Raw genomic sequence first — 25,831 nt, 5'->3', positions numbered from 1 at the left:
GTCCTCCAAACAGGTCACAGACCTCATCGTAAGGGGCCACTGCAGGCCTGGCATCTCCTAAACCAGTGTTACAGCCTTGTTCTGTTGGAGGACCGCTGACACAAAAACAGAACATGATCCGTTAGAGAAAGGCAGCCATTTAGGAGAGAAAATATCTACACCCTCTCCCCCTACCCTGCCCCGCAAATGTCAGTTTACTAAAACTCCACCTCATCTGCAAAAAGCAGAACATGGGCAATAAAAAGGGCTGATAAAGTTGTGTTTGAGGATGAAAGCCCACTCAGTAATTTCATTTTGTCATTACGGCAGTGAGCTTGCAGACATGAATAAACGAGGACAGAACACAGCAACATAAATTCTTCAGGAAACCATCCATGGGCAAAAAGTGCTTCGGAACGGCTTTATGGCCTTCGGCTGTTGCACGGCAAATTTATCTGACAATGAGGTGACTCTATTAGCAAGACTAATGGTCTGTTCTGCCCCATTAAAACGGCCAGTGTCATTTCTGAAGGCCCGAGCACACAGAGCCTGTGGGTTTAAAACACACACCGCGCCCTGCACCTGCTCAAGAATGTGCTCCATTTCCCCTCTAAAATCAGCTAATACAATTAATTCAGGGTGTGGTGGTATTTTTTTCCTCCAACTGGAATGAACATTGATGGCTTCAATGCCTTCAGAAGCACTTTTTCTTGGCTTGTGATCCGGATTACAAAATCGCAGCCCTCTGAATTCAAAATGTATCAGGTACATAACTAAAAACTCCAGTTGATGGCAATCTCTGAAATGCCCAATGCTGGGTAATTGTGCGTGACCAGGCTGCGGGGAGAAAAGCAGACCAGTCAGGCAATACTGACAGTAATTAAGGATGTGGGAAAAAATCGACAGAGACGAGGAGCCAGATTTCCTCCAGTTCATAAATTACTCCCTCTGGGAAGCCATCTAACTGTTGGGTGCCACCAGGGTGCGATTTAGTAAATTGCTCTGATTGCCTGGGTGATTCAAACAGCCCCCAGGTGAAGGAGAGATTCGGCCCAGCACCGGGTCACTCTGGGAGCTTCCGACTCCACGTGTAGAGCAGATTTCACACCAAGGAGGGGCTTATGGCCTCTCTTCTGATTCATGCAGTTAGATGGGTTTGTTTTGATGACTCTGTCTGTGGCCATCCATGATGAAGCAATCAGTTGATGTGGTTAATTCAGTCACACATCCAGGTGGGAAATAGTCAAAGAGAAGCAAATATCTCATTGAGGCTCCAGGACTGCTGAAACGTCATGCTTTAAGCAGACTTTCAGCACAAGCAACTTCTGACCTGTCCTCTCCTCCAGGTACCCACCACCATGGAGATGTTTTGCTGCTATGGTCCCGTGGTACCCAATGGGTACGGTGCCTGCTACAACCCCCAGCCAGAGAACATCCTTTTCTGCATCTCCAGCTTCCACAACTGCAAGGAGACATCATCAACCAAGTTTGCAAAAGCTGTGGAAGAAAGCCTCCTTGAAATGAGACGCCTCTGCAGCCTGCCACTGTCTGCCACAGCCAAGCCACCGGCGACAAAGGAAAAAGTAACAAGGCCCAGTCAGGGACACCAACCTTGATGGCTGCTGCCACCACGTTTCAACTCCTCAACCCAGCATTCTGCAGCTGCCAGACCCCGCTGAACGTCTTGCTCCCAGCCTTCACCCCAGCTTTCTGTAGCTTCCCTATAACTCCAGACCCAACACAGACCACAGTGAGGCGTCACACAAGGCTGGACTGGTAGGAGGAACGCATCCCTCATGAGGCATGGGAATCATCATTATTTATCAAGGTGTCCTCGGGCCTGTGTGCTGGGAAATAAGACCAGCCTGGCTCTGAGGTGGCCCGGGTGAGATGGGGAAGCCACCACTGACTTCCCTCCATAGCCACAGAAGCTCAGTATTGTTGTGTGCTTCCCAGCAGGACCTAGCATGTCCAATGAAAGAATGAGTCACCTTATTATGTGCAATATACCCAAATGAACCATGAAGGAAGAGGCTAACCCCAGGTCATTGCCTTGTGTCTCTTGGGGAGGAGTAGAGGGCTTTGTTTTCAGATTCAAAGCAGTCTGATCATGGCATTCAGAGCGACCCGCCCTGAGACACATGGTCCTATAAGCAGTACCCACCCCCGACACACACACACACACACAGCCCAAGTTAATTTAAAATACAGTGATCTGGGCCTGCAAACACATTTCTCCTTTTGCCTCCCAGAAGCAGGCTTCTATTGAGTTCAGAAAATCAGGTCCGGCTATTCTGAAAGGGGAAGAAAATGGTCTGCCATTGCCCTGGAGTAGCGGCTGCTCCCTGGTTTCCCTGGGGGCCTGGCAGGGACCGGTCCACCTCCCCAGGGATCCTGCCGCTTGCATTTTTTCTGGTTGCATTCCCGCTCGCCTTCACAAGAAACATGCCCTGATAGGTGATCTGCCTTTGGGAGGAGAGCAGGATGCTTCAGGGGTTTTCTGCTGCTCTTGTTTACTTGTTTTGTTTCATTCATTCTTAAGAGAGGCTTTTAAGAAAAGCACAGTGACAATTTCAGAATACGATCTCAGTGGCCTAAGCTGGACATCCTTGGACAGCTGGGCTACTTTATGTAGCGGATGTTATCTAGGGATTCTGACTAAAATGCATGTGGAGGAGCCCAAATCAGAGCTCTCCACTGGCCTGGGGGCTGAGGGCACAGCTGGTGAAGAGAGGGGCTGGGAGGAGGGAATGGCTGTGCACAGAGCCAGCCCTGATGGAGGGGCCAGCAGTCCACAGAACTGAGCTGAGAATGTCTGGGGAGGCAGTGATCATGGAGGAGATGTGAGAGGCACTTTCTGCTAGGGCATATTTTTATGGGAAAGCAACCAGAAAAATCAAAACTGCAAATAGCCAAGGCAGCCTGCTTTTGTCCAGAGGAGGTGCAGAACTGGGCTCCAATCACACTGAGTTCTGCCATGCTTCCTGTGGGTTTTCCTAAAAAAAGAAAAGCCCTCTACTCCTGCAAAGACATGAGGCAATGACCTGCCCATCCTGCTCTGTAACACCCTCCACTGTGGCCCAGGGACCCTGAACGTCTCTTCTTTGGAGCACTGTGCAAGCTCTCTGCCCTTTGACTAACATAGAAGCAGGCAGGGCTGAGATGGGGGGAACATTTTGACCTTTGCTGGGACCTTTGATAACACAGAAAACCCTAAGCTGTAAATTCCTTGAGCCCCTGGTTTTAGGTTGAGAATTTCTACTGTATGATCTAGGCGATTCTGGCACTGCCCCTTCAAAATCATTGGTCTGCAGGGTCCATGCTACTTCCCTCACACATCCACATTTCTGCTCCCCCTGGAAAAGTACAGCCCAAGAGTCCCAGGAATGTTTGGGGAACTGCTGTCCACCTGCTGTAAGCTGACTCAAAGCTGCCTATGGTTTCCAGCAAATGACCACAGTGAAGATCCAAGTTCTCTTCTGGTTTCTCTCCAAAAATTCCTGGGCAGATAGACAGCTCTGGTTCGGGGATCAGGCAGCCTCATTGGTCTTGGCCAAGAGACTTAAAAAGCCCAGAGACTCAAGTTCTTCCATTATCAAATAGGGACAAGAGCGTCCCAGCCTTGTGAGGTTGTCAGGATGGTAGGTCACATGTGTGAAGGGCCTTTGAGCAGGTGGGCACTGGTGCCCGCTGTCGGGATGATGTTACCCCAGCAGGCACTGTTCAGGTGATGTTTGTTTCAGACTTTCTCTCAAACACTCATTTGTCAGAACCAAGCTCACATTTGCCTTTTTCTGAGCTTAGGGAAAGGAAACTGACTGTGTATTCCGATATCGGCCATGTGTGGATGGCAGACGTTTGGCAGGAGGGAACAGCTCCTCCCTCCCTCCGAGAGGGAGGGGCTGGAAGCTGGTCTTCCCCCTCCAAGTTCAGGTGGATACACTGAGCCTTTATGTAAAGGCAATGCTGAGCCATGGCCATGGCCATCTCTGTGGGGACCCTGGTCAAGGAGACTGTCCCAAGAGTCCTCAGAGAGATGGAAAATGAAACTTAGAGACTCAGATTTGGGGGGACAATAATGCATAATAAAAATGTATGTGGCCACCTTACCATACTGCTAAGTTGCCAAAATATATAAAGTTGATATTTGAGTTCTATTTTTATAAAACAGTTCTAGATTTATGGCAATATGTACATGTGTATTTATAGCCTTTTGATTTTAAGTTATAGTTTTGTGCTTTAAAGAAATATATGTGTGACTGAAGAACTGTATATTGAAAGCACTATATTCAAATTATTTAAAGACTGTAAGTCTATATTCAATAAAAAGTAATGCCAAGAAAGATGGCATTGGCTGCTGTTTCTACCCAGAAATGCTATAAAAAATTGTGTAGTAAATTCTGTCAGCTGGGTCAACAATTCATTCGCCTTTGTCTGAGATCTGACAACAGCAGCAGTGGATGTCTAAAAAACAGGATCTGGGAGAGAAAGAGCAGGAAAGAACTTAGTTTCTCCTAGTGTGTGGCATGTATAGGGTGAGGGACAGAGAGGTTTCATGGGGTATTTGTGATCAGGTTGGGCATAGAGATGGGTGTCTCCACTTAAGTCTGTAAGAACATGCATACACAGAATGAAGTGGAGGGAAAAGCATCAGGTTTGGAGGTGGGATGCCTAAACTACAGACACAGCTCTAGCTCTAATGGCAAGATAGAGTGACTTTGGGGAATGTCACTTTCACCTCTCTAGCCCTCAGTTTCCTCATCTGTAAAATGGGAATATTGATATCAGCCCTACCCATTTCCAGGGTTGTGGCAAAATGACATACGATGGTCATTGTTTGAAAAACTTAGAAGTGATATAAAAATTCTACATTCTTATTACAGGCTCACAAGTACATGTGCACACACTTCCTGAACCCTGTATGGCCCTGCACCCTGCACAGATATATTCCAAACTGCAAAACCCCCTCCACAACCCCAAGAATCCACAGAACCTGAACTGTCGTTGTTATTGTTTAGTCGCTCAGTCATGTCCAACTTTTTTGCAACCCCATGGATTCTCCAGGCAAGAATACTGGAGTAGGTGGCCATTTCCTTTGATCCCCAACCCCGGGATCGAACCTGAGTCTCCTGAATTGGCAGGAAGATTCTTTACCTGGGAAGCCTGAACCAGAACCAAGATCCCTCCAAACAGAAGCCCAAATGCTTTCTGATCAAAGCCCAAAAGGAACCTTCAAGTGTGTGAATTTGTGTGATTGGGATGCAAAAGAGGCATTATCCAAAAAGACAATGGCTAAGAATATTCCAGGAGCAATGGAGGGGATATGAAGGAACAGGATGAAAGTAATGTGGCTTTGCTCTTGTTGGCCCCAAAATAACCAGATGTAGGTGACAGAGAAGAGTAACAACAGGCAAGCCAACCCTCAATGAGCAAAATAATGCCACCCCCCTCCTGTTCGCCTGAAGGTCCTGGGAGGTGGACATTGGTACATTCAGGTCGAAATGTACGGAGGAGTCCCTCCCAGGTTCATAAGAGCAACCACGAGTTTCCAAATTATGCCTAAGCAGTTCCCCCTGGGGACAGAGGGAGAACCAGTACCTTGGCTTCCCTTTATGAATCGAGGCAGCCTCTCAGCTTTTCTGTTTCTCTGAGTTTTCCTTCCACAGCACCCTCTTGAGTCTACAGGGTGAACAGTGTGACACCTGAAGGGAAAGCTGCCCTCATATCACCCTTGTATCCTAAGGACCAGCTCTCTCTTTGTTCTCTTCTACTGCTTCTTCCATCTCCTCGTGGGATTTCACTTCCTATTTCTGTTCCTTTCATGTCATTGGATCCCAAGTTTCTGTCCTTGGTCTCTATCGCTTATATTTATGAAACTGCAAAACAGCAGGCTGAACTGATAGAGGAGGGTCCCTTCCACCTGTAAAAACAAACACACAAAGAGGAAAAAAATTTTAAACACATAGTCAAGTTCAAAAGAAAGAAAATAAACCCAAATTCAAGGGGGAAAAAAAACGGTATCCAAAACAGAGCAGTGAGCAGGAGCTAAAGGTGTATCGGACCAGACACAGACTCCAGTGGTCGACAGTGGTCTTTTCCACCCCTGCAAGTTCAGAGGACATAACCTCAGCCCAGCCAGGGTCGGAGATGCAGCTAAATGCCCTACACAAACCAGAACCTCGGAGAGGTGTCCTAACTCTGTAAAAAGAACTAGAAACGCTCTTCCCATCAGTCCAGGGGAGCACTGAGGAACCATGCTATTCACATAGGGCTGCAGATGATGGAAAAAAGACATCCACAAGAAATTTAATTATAAATTTCTGCTATATGTGGATGTAGAATCTGAGTATATACATCTTATCTCTAAAGCAGGAATTCCAAACCAATAGTTTATTTAAATTGCCTAGGTCAGTAAGATCCAAAGGACCTCAGCAGGATCAAATACAAAACCACTTTCCACAACCCTGAACACACCAAACCCCCATGGGAGAAAACGCTCCATTAAAAATGAGGTCACGGGCAAAAAACAGCACAAGAAATGGCTTATAGGAAGGAAAGCAGCAGATAAGACAAATAGGTGAACAACATCGCAAAGGCTGGAGAAAAGAGATGACTGAGAGGAGCTATGAAATAGATTCATTTAACATTGCAAAGAAACAAAATATATGAAAAAGGGAGAGAATAGGAGGAAAGCACTATTTAAAGAGAAAATGGCTAAGAATATTCCAGAATCCAAAAAACACATCACTCTAAAACCCATGGTCAAAAAAGAAATAATAGTGGATATTTTAAAATATTTAGAGCAAGAAAATAGAGATACCTCATATCAAGACCTCTGGGATAGGAACTTCCCTGGCAGTCCAGTGGTTAAGACTCTGTGCTTTGAATGCAGGGGGCCCAGGTTCAATCCCTGGTTGGGGAACTAAAATCAGATAAAATAGATGAATAACAGGGATTTACTATATAGCACAGGAAACTGTATTTTTTTTAAAAAGCCTCTGAGATACAGCAAAAGTGATGCTTTGAGGGAAATTCATACTTACAACAGAAAAAGGGAAATAGGAAAGACTGATAAGTTAAGATAGCTTAAAAAAGTAAGAAAAAGGACCAAACAGTAGACTCAAAGAAAGTAGAAGGAACAGTAGACTCAAAGAAATTAGAAGGAACAGTAAACTCAAAGTAATAAAGACAAAAACAGCTATCAATGAAAGAAAAAACAAGAACAACAGAGAAGCTAAATAATGGAAAAGTTGATTCTTTTCAACTTTTCAACTTTGAAATCAGTCTTTTCAAAGACTAACAAAATAGACAAGTCACAGGTAAAACCAATAAAATTAAAAGAGAAGGTCAGAAATAAGCAATATTATGAATAAAAACTGACATAACCACAATAAAGTAGACAATAAAAAGATGGCAAAAATACATCAACCAGTTTATGTCAAAAATGTCAAAAAACTCAGATTGAAATTTTCTTATAAAAATATAATTAATTAAGACTGATGTAAGAAGAAATAAAATTTCTGGATAGTGCTTTAATCTTAAACTGAAGTGGTGATTTAAAATCTTCCCACTCAGGAGATGAATAATAAAAAATTAATAGAAATCATAAGAAATGGTTAAGGTAGCTACATAAGATCAATATATAAAAGTCAACTTCATTTTATACAACAATAAAATCACAATGCTAAATACATGACTTAGGGAATTCCCTGGCAGTCCAGTGGTTAGAACTTGGCACTTTCTCATGGGGACGAGTTTGATCCTTGGTCAGGGAACTAAGATTCCACAAGCTACATGGTGTGCCCCCCCACAAAAAGAAAAAAAAATACATGACTTGCAATAAATCTAACAAAACACATGCAAAACCATACATAGATAATGATAAACAACACTTAAAGGCATTGAGGAAGATCTAAATAAAGGAGAGGTGTGTGTGTGTGCACATGTACTTAGTCATGTCTGACTCTTTTTGACCCCATAGGCTGTAGCTCGCCAGGCTCCTCTGTCCATGGGATTTCTCAGGCAAGAATACTGGAGTGGGTTGTCATTTCCTACTCTAGAGGATCTTCCTAACCCAAGGATCTGTCTTTTATGTCTCCTACATTAGTAGGTGGGTTCTTTACTAGCGTCATCTGGAAAGCCCCATAGGAGAGATATTTCAGTATGATATATAAGAAGGCCTCAGAAACATTCAGTATTCCCCAAGTTGATCTCTAGAGTCAATGCAACTCCAGCAAAATTCTCAATGTGAGAATTTCTGTTTCTGATTACAATAGAGTAGTTTAATTCAGACTCTGACTCCTACATAAGATATCTTTAAAAACCTGGCATATATATTTTTAAAATTTTCTTGAAAATCATAAAAGAGCACTGGATTGAGATCAGGGGAAGAATGAGAGCAAGCATAACACTGAGATGCTTTTTCTCTGGAGCTATCTAGTGATCTTGAATAGGCAGCCTAAAAGATGAGATGCAATTTTGAGTTTGCAGAGTTTGGCTTCCAAAAACTGGAGTGTTAAAACACACCAAATGAATCTTGGTAAGCCACCACCCTCATTGGGCCAGGATCCAAAAAGACTGCACCATAGAAATGAGGAAAACAATATAAATAAACCAACCTCCACATGGACTGCAGCCCAGTTTCAGGCCATCTGGATGGCTAAGCAAATCTCAAATCCTGAAATTGTATTAAGATGATCCTGGGTTGCTGATACTACCAGGCCCTGGCAAGAAGTGAAAAATAAAGTCTTCCATAGAGGAAAATAACATCATGCTTGGCCTCAAATTATTTCTACAAATAATTTTTCTAATACAGTGTCCAGTACACAATTAAAGTAAACCAAGCACTCTAGGAGACAAGACAAATCGACAGAACCTAGCAGAAACAACAATAGAAATAGACACACAAAGTCTCCAGATAGTGGAATTCCCAAACACAGAGTATAAAATAACTATTTTTATAATGATCAAGAAGATAATACCAGGCCTAAAAAACTTGGCAAGAAATTCAACTGTATAAAAAAGTGGCACAGCAGATTTGAAAAGGAACTAAACTAAAATTCTAGAGTTGAAAAATAAACAGCTGAAATAATGAACCAGATTGATGGGTTTCATAGCATTTAAGACACAACTGCAGAGAAAATTAGTAAACTGGATTACAAGCAAAAATGATCACATGTATACACACACACGTGCAATCCCAAAAGAAGCATGGAAGAAAGAAAAACACAGGAAAGGAGACAGTGAGAATAATACAGTGGGAATGCAATGAGAATACGTTGAGAAAGTGTAACATACGTTTAACTGGAGTCCCTGAAAAGTGAGTAAATGGGACAGAAGCAATATGTGAAGAGATAATGGCTCAAAATTTTCCAAAAACAGATGAAAGACTTAAATTCACAGTTTCAAGAATTCCAACAAATACCAGGCTAGAGAAATAAAAAGACATTATACACACCTTACAAAGGGTTCCAGTTTATACCACATGCCTGACTTGCCTGGGAAGGTTACTTGGCCATTCCAAGCTTCTGTTTTGTAAATACAAAACATAACCTACTTCATAGGAATGGCAAAATGATTAAATGAGATAACATGGAATGTTCTTAGCTTGTCGCTTGACATAAACTTTCTGTAACTAGCCCTATATGTTGTTAACTGCTATTATTTATCATTAACACTTACCACACCAGTTTGAAATACCGTGTTTACCGGCTTGTGAGGGTTGCGAGAGCAAGTGGTTCCGACATCACTGCATTTTTTTTGCACCTCAGAAGTAAGCACACAGTAGGTGCAGGCATTCAGGATTCCTCATCCCCAGTCCCCACGCCAGGCCCTTGGTTGGTGATTTGGGGTACAAATCCTCCAGCTCCACCCACAACCTCCGTGGCTCCGCCCACCCACGCATGACCACGCCCACCCCCACCGAAGGCCAGAAGAGCAGTTGCCTAGCAGTGTGTATTGCGCTGTAACCCCAGCAAGAGTCCTGGCCATGCCCAAGAACGCGCAGGTCATCATGCGCTATGGGCCATACAGCTCAATCGGTCTGTCAGTGGAGCACCGCACCTACCGCCTGGAGGGCCTGCTAGGTAGGCAGCCGAGCGCCAAAGGGCCGTCCAACGGCATGTGCTCAGGTGCACCCCAGCCTCTGAACATCTGTGCAGTCTGTGCCCTCTGCCTAGACTTCCTTCCTTCCTACTTTCTCTGGAAATCTTCCCTAAACCCCTGCTGCCTAGTATTAAGGGGAGAACAGACATTCACGGCAAGCCCACTGGGTGCTGAGTAGTAAATTTCCTGAACAGAAAGATTACATGCCTTGCTTTACACATTGGGAAACTGAGGATCAGGAGTATTCAGTGACTTTTCCAAGGTCACCTGGCTGGAAAATGGCAGAGAGTCTATTCCTTGACCTTTCATTCATACAATAAACCTTTATTGAGCATCTAATATTTGTTGGACACTCTTCCATGTACTGAGGACACACTGCTGAACAAGATACAAAAACTTGAATTGTGTGTGTCCTTGTTGACTACTAATTGTCAGTTGTGCCAAGCTTCTGATGGAGGTGCATAATCATAGTGGGACCTACCACTGGCCATAATTGGAGGGGAGAGGAAAGAGAACTAGAAAGATTTACTTGCCTGAATTACATTTGAGTTGAGCTTTAAAGAATGAGGAGAAGCTAACTAGGGAAAAGGAAGAAAGAGCTTTCCAGGCAGTGGGACTGATGTCTGCAAAAGCTGGAAGCATGAACAAATGACCTGTGTCTTTGTTGAACTGATGGGAGGATGAGGCTGGAGAGGTGGACAGAGGCCAGATCCAGCAGGCTGTGGTATTAGGCAGAGGAATGGAACTGTGGCTGCTGCAAGTAAGACAGGTTAGAGGGGGCCAGGAATGGAAGCAGGGAGATAAGGGGCTGTTGGGGTGGTCCAAAGGAGAGAGAATAGTAGCTTAGGCCAGAACGGCCATAAAGGGGTGGTGGATTAAAGTAAAAGTATTGGTACTCCCTAAGAGGATGGAGATGGGAGGAGAGGGTGTGTCAGGAGGATGTGCTTCAGATCCAGTCAGTGTCTGGTTAGAAAACCCCAGAGTTCACAAAAACACTGCTTGAGCTAATAAAATCAGCATGGTTTAAGTATACAAAATCAACACACAAAAATCAGTTGTAATTCTATATCTAGCAATGAACAATCTGAAAAGGAAATTAACAGCCCTATTTACAACAGCATCTAGAAGAACAAAACACATATGAACAGATTTAACCAAGGAGGTGCAAATCTTATACACTGAAAACTACAAACATTGCTAAAAGAAATGAGAGAAAATCAAAGTAAATGGGAAAATATACCATGTGCATGGTATATTGGATTGAAATACTTAATAGTGCATGGATTGAAAGACTTAATAGTGTTAAGATGACAATACTTCCCAAAGTGGTATACAGATTCAATGCAATTCATATCAAAATCTTGATGATGGTTTTTTTGCAGAAATAGAAAAAGTCATTCTAAAATCCATAAGTAATTTCAAGGGATTGAGACCAGCCCGAATGATCTTGAGAAAGAACAAAGTTGGAGGTATCACACTTGCTGATTTCATAACTTCCTCAAAATTATAGTAATCAAAATAGTGTGATACTATCATAAGGATAAACATATAGAACAATGGAATAGAATCAAGAATCTAACAGTAAACCATCACATTTCTAGTCAACTGACTTTTGTCATGAGTGTCAGGACTTTTCAATGGGCAAATTTTTTATTCTTTAATAAATTTTATTGGAAAAACTGGATGTCCACATGAATATATTTTGAATAAAATTAGACTCTTATACCATATTTAAAAACTAACTCAAAATGGATCAGAGGTCTAAATTTAGAAACTGAAAATCTCTTAGAGGAAAGCATAAGGGCAAATCTGAATGACCTTAGATTTGTCAAGTATTTCTTAAACATCAAAGCATAGGTAACAAAAGAAAAAATAGTACGATTGAACTTCATTACAATTGAAAACTTTTGTGCATCAAAGAACAATACTAAGAAAGTAAAAAGAAAATCTAGAATGGGAGAAAAGATTTGCAAATCATCTATCTGCAAGCAGGACCTCTCATTGTCATTGGAATGCTTAGTAGGCATCTCATACCAATGTGTTCAAAATTTCTAAGCTAGCTTCTGTAGTACTCACCAGTCACTCCTGCATTTTTTCCATCTCAGTTCATAGCAGTGCCATTCTTTCACTTAAACCAAAAATCCTGCAGGCATCTTTCTCTCCTCCCTTTCCCTCACACCCACTTTCATCTAGCAGCCCATCCTGTTGGTTCTATCTTCAAAGCATCCTGCAGAATTCAACCATGTCTTACCTTCCCTCCCACCACCCTCTGGCTCTTTGTCCAAGCCACTGTCAGTCATCTCCTGCCTGAATCACTGCCCTGGCCTCCTCACTGAGTCCCCTGAGTCCCCTGTGACCACCTTGTCCACTGTAGTCTATCCTCAGCCCCAAAGCCAGGCGATGCCATTAAACCTGAGTGAGAGCGCGGCCCTTGCCTCCAAGAACATTCCGGTTGCTCTTAGCTCACTCAAGGCAGAAGCCAAAGGCTTACAGTGGACACCCAGGCTCCACATGACCTCCCTAACCTCATTTCCTCCTTTTGCTGCTTACCCTCTCCTCCTGTTCACTCTGCTCCAGCTGTATCAGCCTCCTCGCTGACCTTGAACACACCTAGCCCACTTTTACCTTGGAGCTTGGAAGTACTCAACTTGGGATGCTCTTTCTACACATTTCTGACTGGTCTTTACTCCCTCAGCCTTCAGGTCTTTCTCAAAAGTCACCTTCATGGACAGGTGTTCCTTGAGCACCTCATTGACAATGTCAACACTTCCCTCTGCCTCCATCTTCTTTATCTCCCTTCCCTCCTCTTTTATCTCTTCCTAGTGCTCATTAGTATCCAACATAACTATGTTTCACCTATTTCTCTTGTTATCCTTCTCTCCTACCAGGATTTCAGGGTAGCAGGGATTTTTTGTCTGTTCTGTTCTCCACTGTGTCCTACAGTCTGAAACTGTGCCTGGAATATCTTAAGGATGGATAAATATTAGTTAAAATGAAACTGCATAGAGCTGAACACTGGAACCCAGAAGGAGAGACTGTGGAGGAAACGAAGGAAAGTTAGAGCTGGGCAGACCACTTTTTGCCACCCTCTGAGGAGGGCAAAGACAGAGAACATGGAAGCATAGGATAAGATAAGAATTTCAAGAGAAAATGGCTAATGGGCACCACACTGTTAGCAGGAGTTATCTTTAGAAAAAGATGAATTCATGGTTGATGAAGAACATAGAAAAAGAGTGTTCTCAGAGACCTGTGATGAGAGGGGAAGTTGGCACAGTCACTTTGAAGGGCAACCTGGCAGTGTTGTAAAACTTAACCATGTACTGTGGAATCCAGCTGCTTCATTTCTCAGTTACATAGATATATAAAAACTCACACACACACATGGAAGCATGCCCAGGAACATTTTCTGCATTCCTTGGTCATTGTGAAAAATTGGAAACAGCCGGAAAAAGGAACGACTGGATATATTGCAGTTCATCCATCACGTGAAACCCACTATGGCAGATCTATGTATACTAACAGGCTGGATCACCACAACATAATGTTAAAAGAATAAAGCATACTCCTGAATTTTATCTACACTATGAGCTCACTTCCGTTGAAAAAGACAAAGAGGGGGGGAAGTATTATAAGTGATTTTAAAATTTTTGTCCTTTATTTTCTTTAATTTTAAAGGTTTTTAAGAAATCACTAAAAAAAAAAAAGAAATCACTAGTCTGCATTACATTTACAATCTGATAAAATTGAGAGTTTAAAATACTTTTTGGCAGCCCAAGTGTTTTAAGAAGCAAGAAAGGAGGTAGGTCTGAGCATCAATCTGCTGGAAGGTTGGGGGGAAGAACTGGGTGAGTCATCAAATGTACTGATGGGTCTTCACCTCTGACAGTTCAGGTTCAGAAGGTGGGCTGAGGCTACAACTGCAGGAGGTGAGGGAGTGGGTGAAGATGAGGAAATAAACAGTCCAGGCAGCTCTTCCCACAGTAGGGGAGGGGAAGGAGTATTTTGAGAAAATTGAAAGGAGAATTTTTATGGTTGAAGGAGACTTGAGTATTGCAAGGTGTCAGCAGGTGGTTGATTTTTAAAGTTAGCTCTGTGTATCCCTGAATGGTAATTTATACAATACTCTCAGCCAATATTTACTGAGGGCCGGTGACAAATTCCAAGGTGTTTATAGAAGCAAAGCAGGGAGCATCTGCTCCCCTTTCTCTGTCCAACACTCCCCCATCACTTTAGACCCAATTCACATGGTGGCATAGTAGTTAAAGAATCCACCTGCCAATGCAGGAGACACAGGAGATGTGAGTTTGATCCCTGGGTCAGGAAGATCCTTTAGAGGAGGAAATGGCAACCCACACCAGTATTCTTGCGTGGAAAACCCATGGGCAGAGGACCTTGGCAGGCTACAGTCCATGGAGAACGCAAAGAGTCAGACAGGACTGAGCACACAGGCACGCACAACATCACACCAGGCACAGACCCGTGTCTGTAAAACCTGCCTCCAAGTTCTGTGTGTTTCTTTAAAAACCATAGTCCTCTATCATTTCCTGAAACCCTGCTGGCTTTGGAAATATGCCTGATCTCTCCTGAACTTACCCTGCCTTAAGCAATCTGAAATGTTTAGTTCTTTCTTCATTACTATGAATTATAAAAGCTCAGCAAAAATGTCCTGACTATGGCCTCAAGACTGATGAAACTAAACTAACTCATACTTAACAAAGAGTGTTAATTTCCCTAGCCACAGTTACCCCTTGCCTGCTGTACTTAAGTCTGCCAAATGACCTGTTACAGAGGAAGAGACTCATGAGAATAGAATCCATCCTTATTTAGCTGAGATGCTCTGGGTGCCATCCTCCTGTCCCTAGTTATGCATTAACTGCACTTGTTAATGGTCATCGATTTTGCATCTGTGGTGAGCAGAGGAGGGGGAGATGCCTGTTTGTTTGCCTTGACTTCCTAAATCATTTGTAGATGGCACACGGTTCCACCAGTATTGAGAAGAGGGAGGTTTTTCCATATCCCTGCAGGTCACCCAGCTCCCCCATGAAGAATGAGGTGCCACTTGAAAGAGTCAGGCTATCTGCAGGTGGCCTTACAGCTTCTGGTTGATTTATGCTGGAGTTTAGCCACTGCCTTTGCAAAGACTTTGTTGCACGGAGTATATTTATCTGACCTTTCTTTGAATAGGCAACCATAGCAGCTCATAGGGGAAAAATGGGTCCTCCATGTAGAGAGGTGGCATTTGGATGAACTGCAGGAATTCTGGTGCTTCTCTGAGTTTGATCCCTTAAGCCTGGACTCGCTGCCCTACTGCCAGGCTCAACACATCCTGGACTGTGGACTGGTGAGAAGGGGATGGGCATCCTGAGGATGAATACACAATGTAGACTCTGAGGTGGCTTATCCCTTTAATAAGACGCAGATTTATGTCAAAAGAGTCGTTGGAGGTGTCCAGTGCCATTATGAGTTTGTTTATTCAATAAGCTGTATTAACAGGCCCCTCCCCGCCCTGGAGGGGGATGGATTGTGGTCAGTGAAGGAAGCAGAGAGCTTTATAAGGCAAATTGAAGAAGGACATGCTCTGTTACAAGGACTTCTTCCTGGGAGACTTCATCTGCTCAGATATTGAAGCAGATTCCCATTTTTCAGCACTGCCCTCCACCTCCGTAGGGTGGGTTATTTGGTGGATCAAACCCTATGTCTTAGGTACACCTTTCATGAAAAGAGTGCCGCTGTTCTCATAAAGCAAACCCCAAATCCAGATGCTCATGTGAGGCTCGGTCAGATGTGCCCTGCAGAGAAAGGACCATGTCAGATTGTGGGGAGGGGTGGGGGTACATCTTCCAGATCTCCTGCAAATCCTCTCGTCCCTTATCCTGTGGTCACAGAGGCCCAGCCCCAGACAGAACCTATGCTCCTTCTCTCCAGAACCCCCAGGCTTTGGAGAGCTGGTGTTGGGGGTTATTAGGATAAGGGTGGGGTATAAGATGAGAGTGCAGAAGCTGTTTTGTTCCTGATTTTTTCCAGTCAAATTGAACTACACGTCCCAGGGGTGTCTTCAGACAATGCACAGCCAGGGTCGTGGAAGCCAAATTTCCTCCTACCTACCAGTTTGTAGCTTTTCCCTCTCAGACTGTGTCTCCCTTCACCTGAGTAGGCACTGCCAGGGTGCATAGGATCCCCAGAAAACTGTCTATAGACAGTTTTTATGCCTTTATGCCCTAGAAAATCCACTCACTATTCCAAACTGGGCAGACGGCTTCATTTAAATAAGCCCCTGGTCCAAACTGAGTGCCTCCCTCCAAAGATGCTTAAGAATAAGACACTGAAATAGAATACAATAATACAAATATGCCAAAGATGTGGGTATTCTGTAGAGAGAGATGTTAGCAGACGCGAGGACAATTAGGGCCACCCCTGGGTGCCCAAGGAGCGCTATCTTGTTAATGGAGATCCTCGCTGAGTTGCTTTCTGAAGTTCCTTTCCAGAAGTGAAATTAAAATCACACAATCAAAATGTTCACAGTTGGGGCTGGATGTTCCTGAACTGATTAAAAGATGAAGAAGTGGACACGCCAACATTTTGAAACAGCAATTGTCTCTGTAATTAAATGCAATTAACTATCATAACTGTTAGCTTTTCTCCACATAGGCCTGATTGAAATGCTGAAACTTTGAAAAACATGCCCTCCTCCCATCTGATTTCTCTTTCCATCCTCACCAAAATCCTCACCGACAAAGACTGCCAAATGTGATGATGTAGTGCACAAACTCCCACATGGAGGTTATAGTGTGAACATATCAGGACCTGGGGAGAAATGTGTTGGAGAAAACACAGCTCCAGGCTGTCCCATGCACGCCATTTCTCCTAAGCCCATATACCCTTGCATTTCCATAATAAAGAATACATTTTTTATAAAATAAATAACAATTTTCCCATAGCTGACCTCTAGGGAAGGCACTGGTGATTATAATAACTAAAATGCAGATTCCAAAGGGGAGAATAAAAATGTAGTCCATTAACTTTGAAAACATTTTTTCTCATTATTATTAAAAAGCCTAGAATATGCTAAAAGAATTTTTTTTTTAAGTTTCTCATAATCTCACCACAGAGATAACCCCTGGATAGTTTTATTTTTCCTAATATATACACATACTTTAATTACACTGAATACATATTTTTTTAATACATCTTAAAATGTAACCCTGATTTTTTGCTTATATTACAAATTTTTTTCTTGCTATTAAAAATTCATAGACATTTTTTAAATGTCAAGCTAAAATCTTATCTTATCATCTTTACCACCATTTACTTGACCATCTTATTATTGGGCATGTAAGTATTTCACAGTATTTCATTATTAATATTACATTCCTACAGAAAGGAGCTTATTGTTGTAAAAGTCTGCCTGTATTTCTGATTTTTTTTTGTAAGTGCAATTTCCTGGGTCAGAGATTAGAATCATTTTTTTAATTCTAATTTTTTAGGCATTTGAGACTTTTGACATTTACTTCCAAATTGCCCTCCAGAAAGGTGACCAAATGATATTTCCATTATCAGGATAAGAATTTACCTAATTTCCTATATCCCCTCCAACACAGTATCACCTACTATGAGGAAGACTCAAAAACTCTTCCTAGAGAAAGCTCATATTTTCACTGATCATGTGACTCTGGTGCAAATCACAACCCAAACCAAAGTTTCTCAGGTCTCTGGCTGTGCTTCCCAGCAGAGGGGAGGGCATGTCAGGCTGTACCAGGGGGGCACCCACCAAGGATGTTCAGTAACGGCCATGAACAACTGGAGAGCAGGCCGGTCGCTGCCATCCATGAAGACATCTGCATGTCAGGTTCATCTGTCCCCATGGCACACACATCCTTCTCCATCTTTTCCAGCTGTGTTGGCTGAAGATGGACACCAGGTCCTCCTAGAGAAGATAGAAGACTGGAATGTGGTGGAACTCATGGTGAATGGAGAAGTTGTCTTCCGCTGTAACATCAAAGACCTAGAGTTTGGTAAATCCTTCCCACCAGCATTTTGCTTTCTCTAGGGCACTTCCATTTCTAGTTTAGTAGTCATTGTTTTCTGCCCAGATTCAAACTGGGTTTCTTTCTGAGTTTTAAATTCTTACTCTGTCATGCATGAATGAGTGCATCCTAAACCACACACAATAAAGTGCTTGATGCTCTGGGCTTCTTCATGGGACACTGGGAATAGAAGAGGATTGGAAAGAAAATGAATTTTTAACTCTAGACTACAACTGGGACTGTGCGCATTTAGGAAGAATAGGTTGTTTTGTGTTGTTGCTTTTCATTTTAATAATGTGCATTTTATTATTACTTGCTTTGAAAATGGTTTTGGTTCCATCTGATTATTTTATCTAGGCTGGCTAAGACAATTAGAGTCAATATGCTGGCAGTGCATGGCATCATCAGCCACAGTCTATGGATTTTTTTGCCCCAGAGAACTTTTGGCTTAGCAGGCTGGCATTGTGCATGCCTCACTCCGCTCAAAGTAAAAGCTTTCCCAATACACTAATACTCTATTAAAGGCTAGTTAACAATTTACATGCCTGGAACCTTCAGAAATGTAGAAGCTGTATGTCTTCTATGACATGACATTGTATAATATATAAAGCTGGCTAAAAGAAAATTATATCTATGTCCCTAGGAGGTGACGGTAAACTAGACCCACTGTGCGGAGAGGCCAGGATAGCTGTACTAAATGCCTACTGATCTCCTCGTGGGAACAGGTGTCTCAAGTCAACAGAAGAGCAGCTGCCTCCGGCCATTCTGCAGTTCAGACAAAAGCAGCTATTCCAGGCCTTGGACTCCGGGCTCAGACAAGACAACACCCTCTGTCCTTCAGCCTGCACAGCATAGGTTTCTCACCTGGCTGCAAGGAAACGGAGCCCACAAAACTAATAAAACCTCACCATTTGCAGCGTCTCTCAACCTCAACCCATAGGGAGAGTGAGCCCTCCAATATCAGGTACACATTGAGCTGAAGGAAATAATAAAATGCAATCTAATAACAAAACGCCATCCCTTGCTAATAACGCAAAGTTGCCAGAAGCATCAGAGGCTCCACTCTACAGTAAGTGAAGAGCTAGGAAGTGATAAAATTAAAGATAAGGCAGGAGGGGGATGGTGGGAGGGAGGATGCTGGGCTTTGAAAATCTGAACCAAAAGGTAATGTCAGTATTTGGATACCTTCCTATTCCTACAGGTTGACTTTTTGCTCCCAGCGGAGTAATATTCAACATGCTAATGTACGGTTACCTAATGGCAAATATTCAGTTATTTTCCTTTAAAACAAGCAAATGATCTCTGCCTTCTTTTGCATTAGCCAGAATCACAGGCTGGTCTGTAGAGGGCCCAAAAGAGGCCAGGACAGAAGGGGAAAGTGGCTCCCCATTCCCTCTGGGGGAAAACAAAGTCAGTGAAATTAAAGAAGAGTTTTAGCTGTGGTTAGTGCCAAGCTCAGCCATGTCAAACTGGTGTTCATTTTCCTTTAGGCTCTATGTACCAACTGTAGCATGCATTCTTAGCTGTAGAGTAAAGGAGAGGGGAGAAATGTAGACATTGATCTAACGATGTCAAACGTGAGGTCATGGTAAGAAAGCATCACTGAAGAAAGCTGGATACAGAAGACTCTGGGCACTATGTTGAAAGAGAAGGGCTTTCAGGACATGCAATAGGCAGCAGCTGGCTCTGGGCTCACATCCCACAGGGAGGCGGCCACCCTGCTCCCTACAGCCTCACTGCACCTGGAGAGCCATCCTTCCCATTGCTCCAGGGAAACTCAACCCCCACCTGCACCCCAGAGCTTCAAAGGAGTCTGGGGCTCCATGAAACCACTTGGACAAGTTCTTTCTCGCATGTGATGAAATAGGGGATAAAATTTTCATTTTCAGTCCAAGCTTCACTTATCAGATTTTATTCAGAGATGACGAATTGCTTAGGACTCTGGAAATATTTAATCATCTTTGCTGTGAACCTGAGACTAAAAACAAGTCTTCTTCCTGGTGTCTGATGCCAGTTGTCACACATCTTTTGTAACTCTGGATTTAGTTCCTTTTTTCTCAAAGATCCTTTTAAGTGATTGTTTTCATACAAACATTTCACTACAAGAGAAGTACATTTTCATTACAGTAACAGGAAACAATACAGGTAAAGTAAACTTGATAATTTTGGTTTATTTCAATCTGGATTTCTTCCAGTTGTATTTGGATGTTCATTAAAAGCTAGACATACATAGAAATAGATTTCACCAATTTGGGATCATGCCATACATATCCATTATGTATCTCTTTTTTAAACTTTACATTTTATGTTGAACTTCCTTACGTGTGACTAAAACATTTGCTGATGGTCTAAGCATTCTATCTTGAATTGGGAAATTTCTTCCTGCTTGAATAGTGATTCCCACTTCCACTGCCAAAACTTCTTAGGCTAAGAAATAAAATTGCAGGCTTTCCCATCTGCATTTGATGTGGTAGCCTCAGCTCCTCAGTGTTAACTGGTACAAGGGGTCCACTCTGTAGTCACCTTGCCCTCCGCTGACACACCCCCACCCTGGTTTGTATTTGCGTCTCAGAGCAGCCCCCACCCTCCCTACACCCAGCCTGCTTTCCCTTTCCCATGGCCAGAGCAGAAAGGCTGGTAAGGGGGAAATTACACAAGAGTCTAAGAAGAAAAAAAAAAATAAGTGCAGACAGCTTCTGGGAGATACGTGTGCCCAGGATGTTGTGCTCCAAGTTAGATCAGAGTTACATGATATATGAATTGGCATTACCACGAAGAATCCCAGGGTCACTTCTAGGTGGTAGGCTTGGAGAGGTGGTTGGGGTGGGTAGAGAGGGGAAGTCTGCAGGACTATCATTCCTTTATGTGCATGTTTTCAGAGATGGGATTGATTTTTACTTTGCATATGAGTATGTGCGTGCGTGCGTGTGTGTGTGTGTGTGTGTTGGGGAGCGGGGTACTTTTTAAATAAACATTTAAAATGAAATCAAGAATTTGGCATAGAGGTGGTCTGTCTATATAACCTAGCTCTGTCATTGATTAAGAAGAACTTTTCCTTTGGAAATGGAATCATTTTTTGGTCTAAGGAACCGTGCCCTTATCCTTCTCCTTTGCCTCCCTCTGACTCCCGTCTGCAAAAGATATCTCCCTGCAGTGACACAGGAAACATGGCTTGTTCCCAATTGAAGGCAAAAGTACTCCATGCTTCAACAAACTAGACATTTGGACTGCCTTTTAGTGCTTTTAAAGTGCCTCTTAATTAAATCACATTTAAGTTTTGTAAGACATCGAATCAATTTCTTTCCTATTGGAATGTGTAAAGAAAGTGTCTTTTCAGACTAAAGTTAGAAGCATAGAACTATCTTATTAGTTTTGTAATGAAATTTGGAACTGCTAATCTTTTTTCATCTAGCCTTAAAATTTTTAAAAGAATGGAGATTTTTTAGGGGCCACCTGAGGCTGCTTCTGCCTGGCTGTACTTGCTGTCTTAGTGAGTTCGCCCTTTAAAACCTTGACAAGCAAAACTTGTCAAGAGAGCTGTGTCACAGATCAGTTTCCAAGGCAAGCTGCTGGGCTGTTTGAGCAGTGAAAGATGAGAAGGACTCCGAAAGACTCCAAAGTATCCCAAACACCCTTGGAAGCAACGTAATATTCTGGGATTTGATGCTCAAACCTTCCCACACCAAACATTCATCCCCAGCTTGTGGGCTTTGTGGGACCATGGAGGAGAATGATTCAAACGACAATATGTGTACACCCTGTGGGTGCAAGGTTTCCAGAAGAAACACATAGTTGGCCAGATTCAGGCGAAAGACGAAAAAATGCTAGCCCAGATCACAGACAATAAGGCATAAAGAAATCTTCTCCCCAAATCTCTTAAGCAGTTCATGTTGGTATTGTACAGTCAGTCAGTCATGTCCAACTTTTTGTGACCCCATGGACTGCAGCATGCCAGGCTTCCCTGTCCTGGTTCATGGGAAAGTGTCTATTTGTGGTTACTTGAATGGTCGTGTGATCGAGGGCGTCAGTCCTGGATTTGAACTTAAGTTCTGAGTCTGGAGCAGAAACCCATATTCTCCTCCGTGGGGGCCAGAGGTCACCCTGTGAGAGGCCAGAGTCAGGGCAGGCCAGGCTGAGTGGCACTAAGCTGGTAAAAGGAAATAGCAGGGCAAAGAGCTCAATGACCGCCCTTGGCCCTGGCTTCCCCTCCCTGGGGCAGAGGGGCAGGACGCTGCGGAGGGTGTCGTTTCCTGATAGGAAATGTTCCTTCTCTAAGTGAGGTATTGGACAGCCTTTGCCTGCATAGCTGCGGATCTTTTTGAAAGTGCGTGTTCCTGTTTGAGCAGTTGTTCAGAAGAGGTCAAGAGCTGAGATCCAGAAGAATGGTGTCAACTCCTCTTAATGCAGGAGTAACAAGTTGGGGGGAAGCTCAGTCCAGCCTGCATTACTGATGCCTTGAATATATAATATTTAAAACCAAAGACTCTGACTCCAGGGATGCACTGATATTGTGGTCTCCTGTCAGCAGTTTCTGGGTTCCATTCCTTGGGTTAGACATACAAAAATTATTTGCCTGTATAGGCTTAGGGCTTCCCAGGTGGCACTAGTGATAACGAACCTGCCTGCTTTGATCCCTGGGTGGGAAGATCCCCTGGAGTAAGAAATGTCAACCCACTCCAGATGCTTGTCTGGGGAATCCTGTGGACAGAGGAGCCTGGGGGGCTATGGCCCACAGGCACACAAGGAGTGGGACACGACTGAAGCAACTTAGCACACACCACACATATCCATTTAATAAAAACCCACGCTTACATGATTCCAGCTTGCGCTTCATCCAGTCCAACATTTCTCATGACGTACTCCGCATGTAAATTAAATAAGCAGGGTGACAATATGCAGCCTTGATGTACTCCTTTCCTGATTTGGAACCAGTCTGTTGTTCCATGTCCAGTTCTAACTGTTGCTTCCTGACCTGCATACAGATTTCTCAGGAGGCAGGTAAGGTGGTCTGGTATTCCCATCTCTTTCAGAATTTTCCACAGTTTGTTGTGATCCACACAGTCAAAGACTTTGGCATAGTCAATAAAGCAGAAGTAGATGTTTTTCTGAAGCTGTCTCGCTTTTTCAATGATCCAACAGATGTTGGCAATTTGATCTTGGTTCCTCTGCCTTTTCTAAATCCAGCTTGAACATCTGAAAGTTCACGGTTCGCATACTGTTGAAGCCTGGCTTGGAGAATTTTGAGCATTACTTCGCTAGAGTGTGAGATGAATGCAATTGTGTGGTAGTTTGAGCATTCTTTGGCATTGCCTTTCTTTGGGCTTCCTTTGTGGCTCAGCTGCTAAAGAATCCACCTGCAATGCGGGAGATCTGGGTTCAATCCCTGGGATGGGAAGATCCCCTGGAGAAGGGAAAGGCTACCAACTCCAGTACTCTGACCTGGAGAATTCCATGGACTAGTCCATGGTGTCACAAAGAGTTGGACATGACTGAGTGACTTTCACTTTCACTTTGGTTCATCCTGGTGGCTCAGATGGTAAAGAGTCTGCCTGCAATACGGGAGACCGGGGTTCAATCCCTGGGTCAGGAAGTTCCCCTGGAGAAGGAAATGGTAACCCACTCCAGTATCCTTGCCTGGAAAATCCCGTGGATGGAGGATCCTGGCAGACTACATACCACGGGGTCACAAAGAGTCAGACATGACTGAGCGACTTTACTTCCACATGATTAGGTCTTTTAAACTTTGGGTAAAAGCCAGTGCAAGTATCCGCACTTGGCTGAGTAGGTAGCTGATTCTAGATGGGGGGTGGGGGGAGGGGGACAGGGAGGAGGGCAGGGAAGGGGGATGGAGAGGGCAGGCAGACCTTATAGAGGACGTGTCAGATCTCAGCCTTGTTCAACCTGCAGACATCTGTGGATTCTACTATAGAATCCTAAGGCCTCTCTTCTCAGAGTGTAGAGGGTCTAATTGGATGGGAATTTCCTAAGCACATGGTAAAATGCATAAATCAAAGCTTAGGAATGGAGTCCAGAAACTGCAGGCAAGAGACCATAATATCAGTGCATTCCTGGAGTCAGAGGTCTTTGGTCTTAAATATCATATATTGAGGGCATCAGGAATGCAGTCCAGGCTAAGCTTCCCCCAACCTGTTACTCTTGCATGAAGAGGGTGTTGTCACTTACCATTCTTCTGGGTCTCAGCTCTGGATCTCTCTGTATAGCCACTCAAAGAGGAGCACACACTTGACCCTCTCCAGGAGAGCAAGCCAGTAGCAAGTTGAACCAATGTTACTAATATGAGTGTTTTTGAACAGGGGAACCTAGCTTAAGAACCAGGCCTATGATTTTTTATAAAGTGTTTCTTTTTTAACTTTTAAACTTAGAGGCACATATCTGAACTACTGTAACTGTTGGGCTACAAATAATCCCCTGAATTCATTATACTTATTCATGCCTTTTATTTCATGCCTTTTAAGTCCTATCACTGACCTAGAATTTATCATACTCACAGAGCAATCTGGTATAGGATACCCCAGATTGGAAACCCCCATACTTCTCACAGTTCCTCAACGCAAATCACATCTCTCTTTTTGCTGCCTTCCACCTCCTGGAATGCCCATGCTGTGTTCAAAAGCCATTCTCTTTATATCTCCTTCCTCCTCCTAGATATCCAAGTAGACTCATCACAGAATAACTTTCAGGGATTCCTTGGTGGTCCAGTGGTTAGGACTCGGCAGTTTCATTACCAGAGCCCCAAGTTTGATCCCTGGTCAAGGAACTAAGGTCTTGCAAGCAGCATATTGCAGCCAAGAAAGAAAAAAATCAACTTTCCTTAAGTTAATCTAGAAATGTAATGTTTGCCAGTAGGGTTTTTTGGAAATAAGGAAAACTGATTATAAAGTTTACATTGAAATATGCACAAGCAACAGTAGTCAAAAATAGAATAGAAAGTTGAAATTGATAGAGGAATGTAGGTATAATAAAGGGCTTTTCAAATTAGTAAAAAAAAAAAAAAAAAAAAGAGCACTTCTTCTAAAAATGTTTTAGAAAGCTAGATTCCTCTCAACTTTATCCCAGAATAAATGCCTGATGCAGCAAATATTTACATATAGTAAATAAAATCACAAACTTGAAATTTTTTATAAACTTGGCGTGAAGAAGCCCTTTCTAAGTATGACTCAAAACCCAAAGACATAGACAAACAAATGGATAATTAACTTGATAAGAATAAAAATTTTTTGTATTTTAAAAAATGCAACTAACATCTAAAGTTAAAGTACAGATAGGGAAAAGCATTTTCAATTGATATCCTTAATCTATACAGAGTTTCCACAAATCAATAAGAAAAAGATTAACAACCCAACAGAAAAAAAGGCAAAGGACACGAGGAGACAATTCACAAAAAAGGAATTGTAGATGGTCCTTAACATAGGAAAAGATGCTTAACCTTACTCCCAATAAGATCAATGCAAATCAAAACTGAGACATTACATCAAAAATGATATAGCCTTCCAGTTGAAAAGGGTGTAGGAAATAGGCATGTATTTTCATGTATGTAGGAAATAGGCATACATCTTCAAGGTTGGCGGCAGTATAAAAATTTTTTTTATTTTTGGCCATGCTGTGTGGCATGCAAGATCCTTATTTCCTAACCGGAATCAAAACAATGCCCACTGCATTAGAAGCCTGAAGTCTTAAACACTGGACAGCTATGGACGTCCCAC

General features: G+C 43.0%; 2 protein-coding genes and 1 non-coding gene across 3 annotated transcripts in view; all 3 read left to right on the top strand.

Annotated features, from left to right (window-relative positions):
- The window catches only part of CHAT (choline O-acetyltransferase), a 58,959-nt gene extending 57,304 nt beyond the window's left edge, over positions 1 to 1,655 (top strand). Inside the window, exon 15 of the mRNA XM_043476079.1 lies at positions 1,326 to 1,655. Coding sequence (XP_043332014.1) covers positions 1,326 to 1,595 — 270 coding nt within the window. The 3' untranslated portion in view covers positions 1,596 to 1,655. The remainder of the gene's footprint in view (positions 1 to 1,325) is intronic.
- Positions 1,656 to 6,828: 5,173 nt separating this feature from the next.
- TRNAQ-UUG lies at positions 6,829 to 6,901 on the top strand. Its single transcript has one exon. It is a non-coding gene; the product is annotated as a tRNA-Gln (tRNA).
- A 3,066-nt stretch (positions 6,902 to 9,967) lies between these two features.
- C8H10orf53 (chromosome 8 C10orf53 homolog) lies at positions 9,968 to 19,119 on the top strand. Its single transcript, XM_043475039.1, has 3 exons — positions 9,968 to 10,064; positions 17,976 to 18,095; positions 18,751 to 19,119. The coding sequence occupies exons 1-3, from the start codon at positions 9,968 to 9,970 to the stop codon at positions 18,813 to 18,815; spliced, it is 282 nt and encodes a 93-aa protein (XP_043330974.1). The 3' UTR covers positions 18,816 to 19,119.
- Positions 19,120 to 25,831: the final 6,712 nt, after the last annotated feature.

This window comes from Cervus canadensis, chromosome 8 (genome assembly GCF_019320065.1).
Source record: "Cervus canadensis isolate Bull #8, Minnesota chromosome 8, ASM1932006v1, whole genome shotgun sequence".
NCBI lineage: Eukaryota > Metazoa > Chordata > Mammalia > Artiodactyla > Cervidae > Cervus > Cervus canadensis.
The sequence above is the reverse complement of the archived record's forward strand: the minus strand, read 5'-3'. Positions and strand labels throughout refer to the sequence as shown.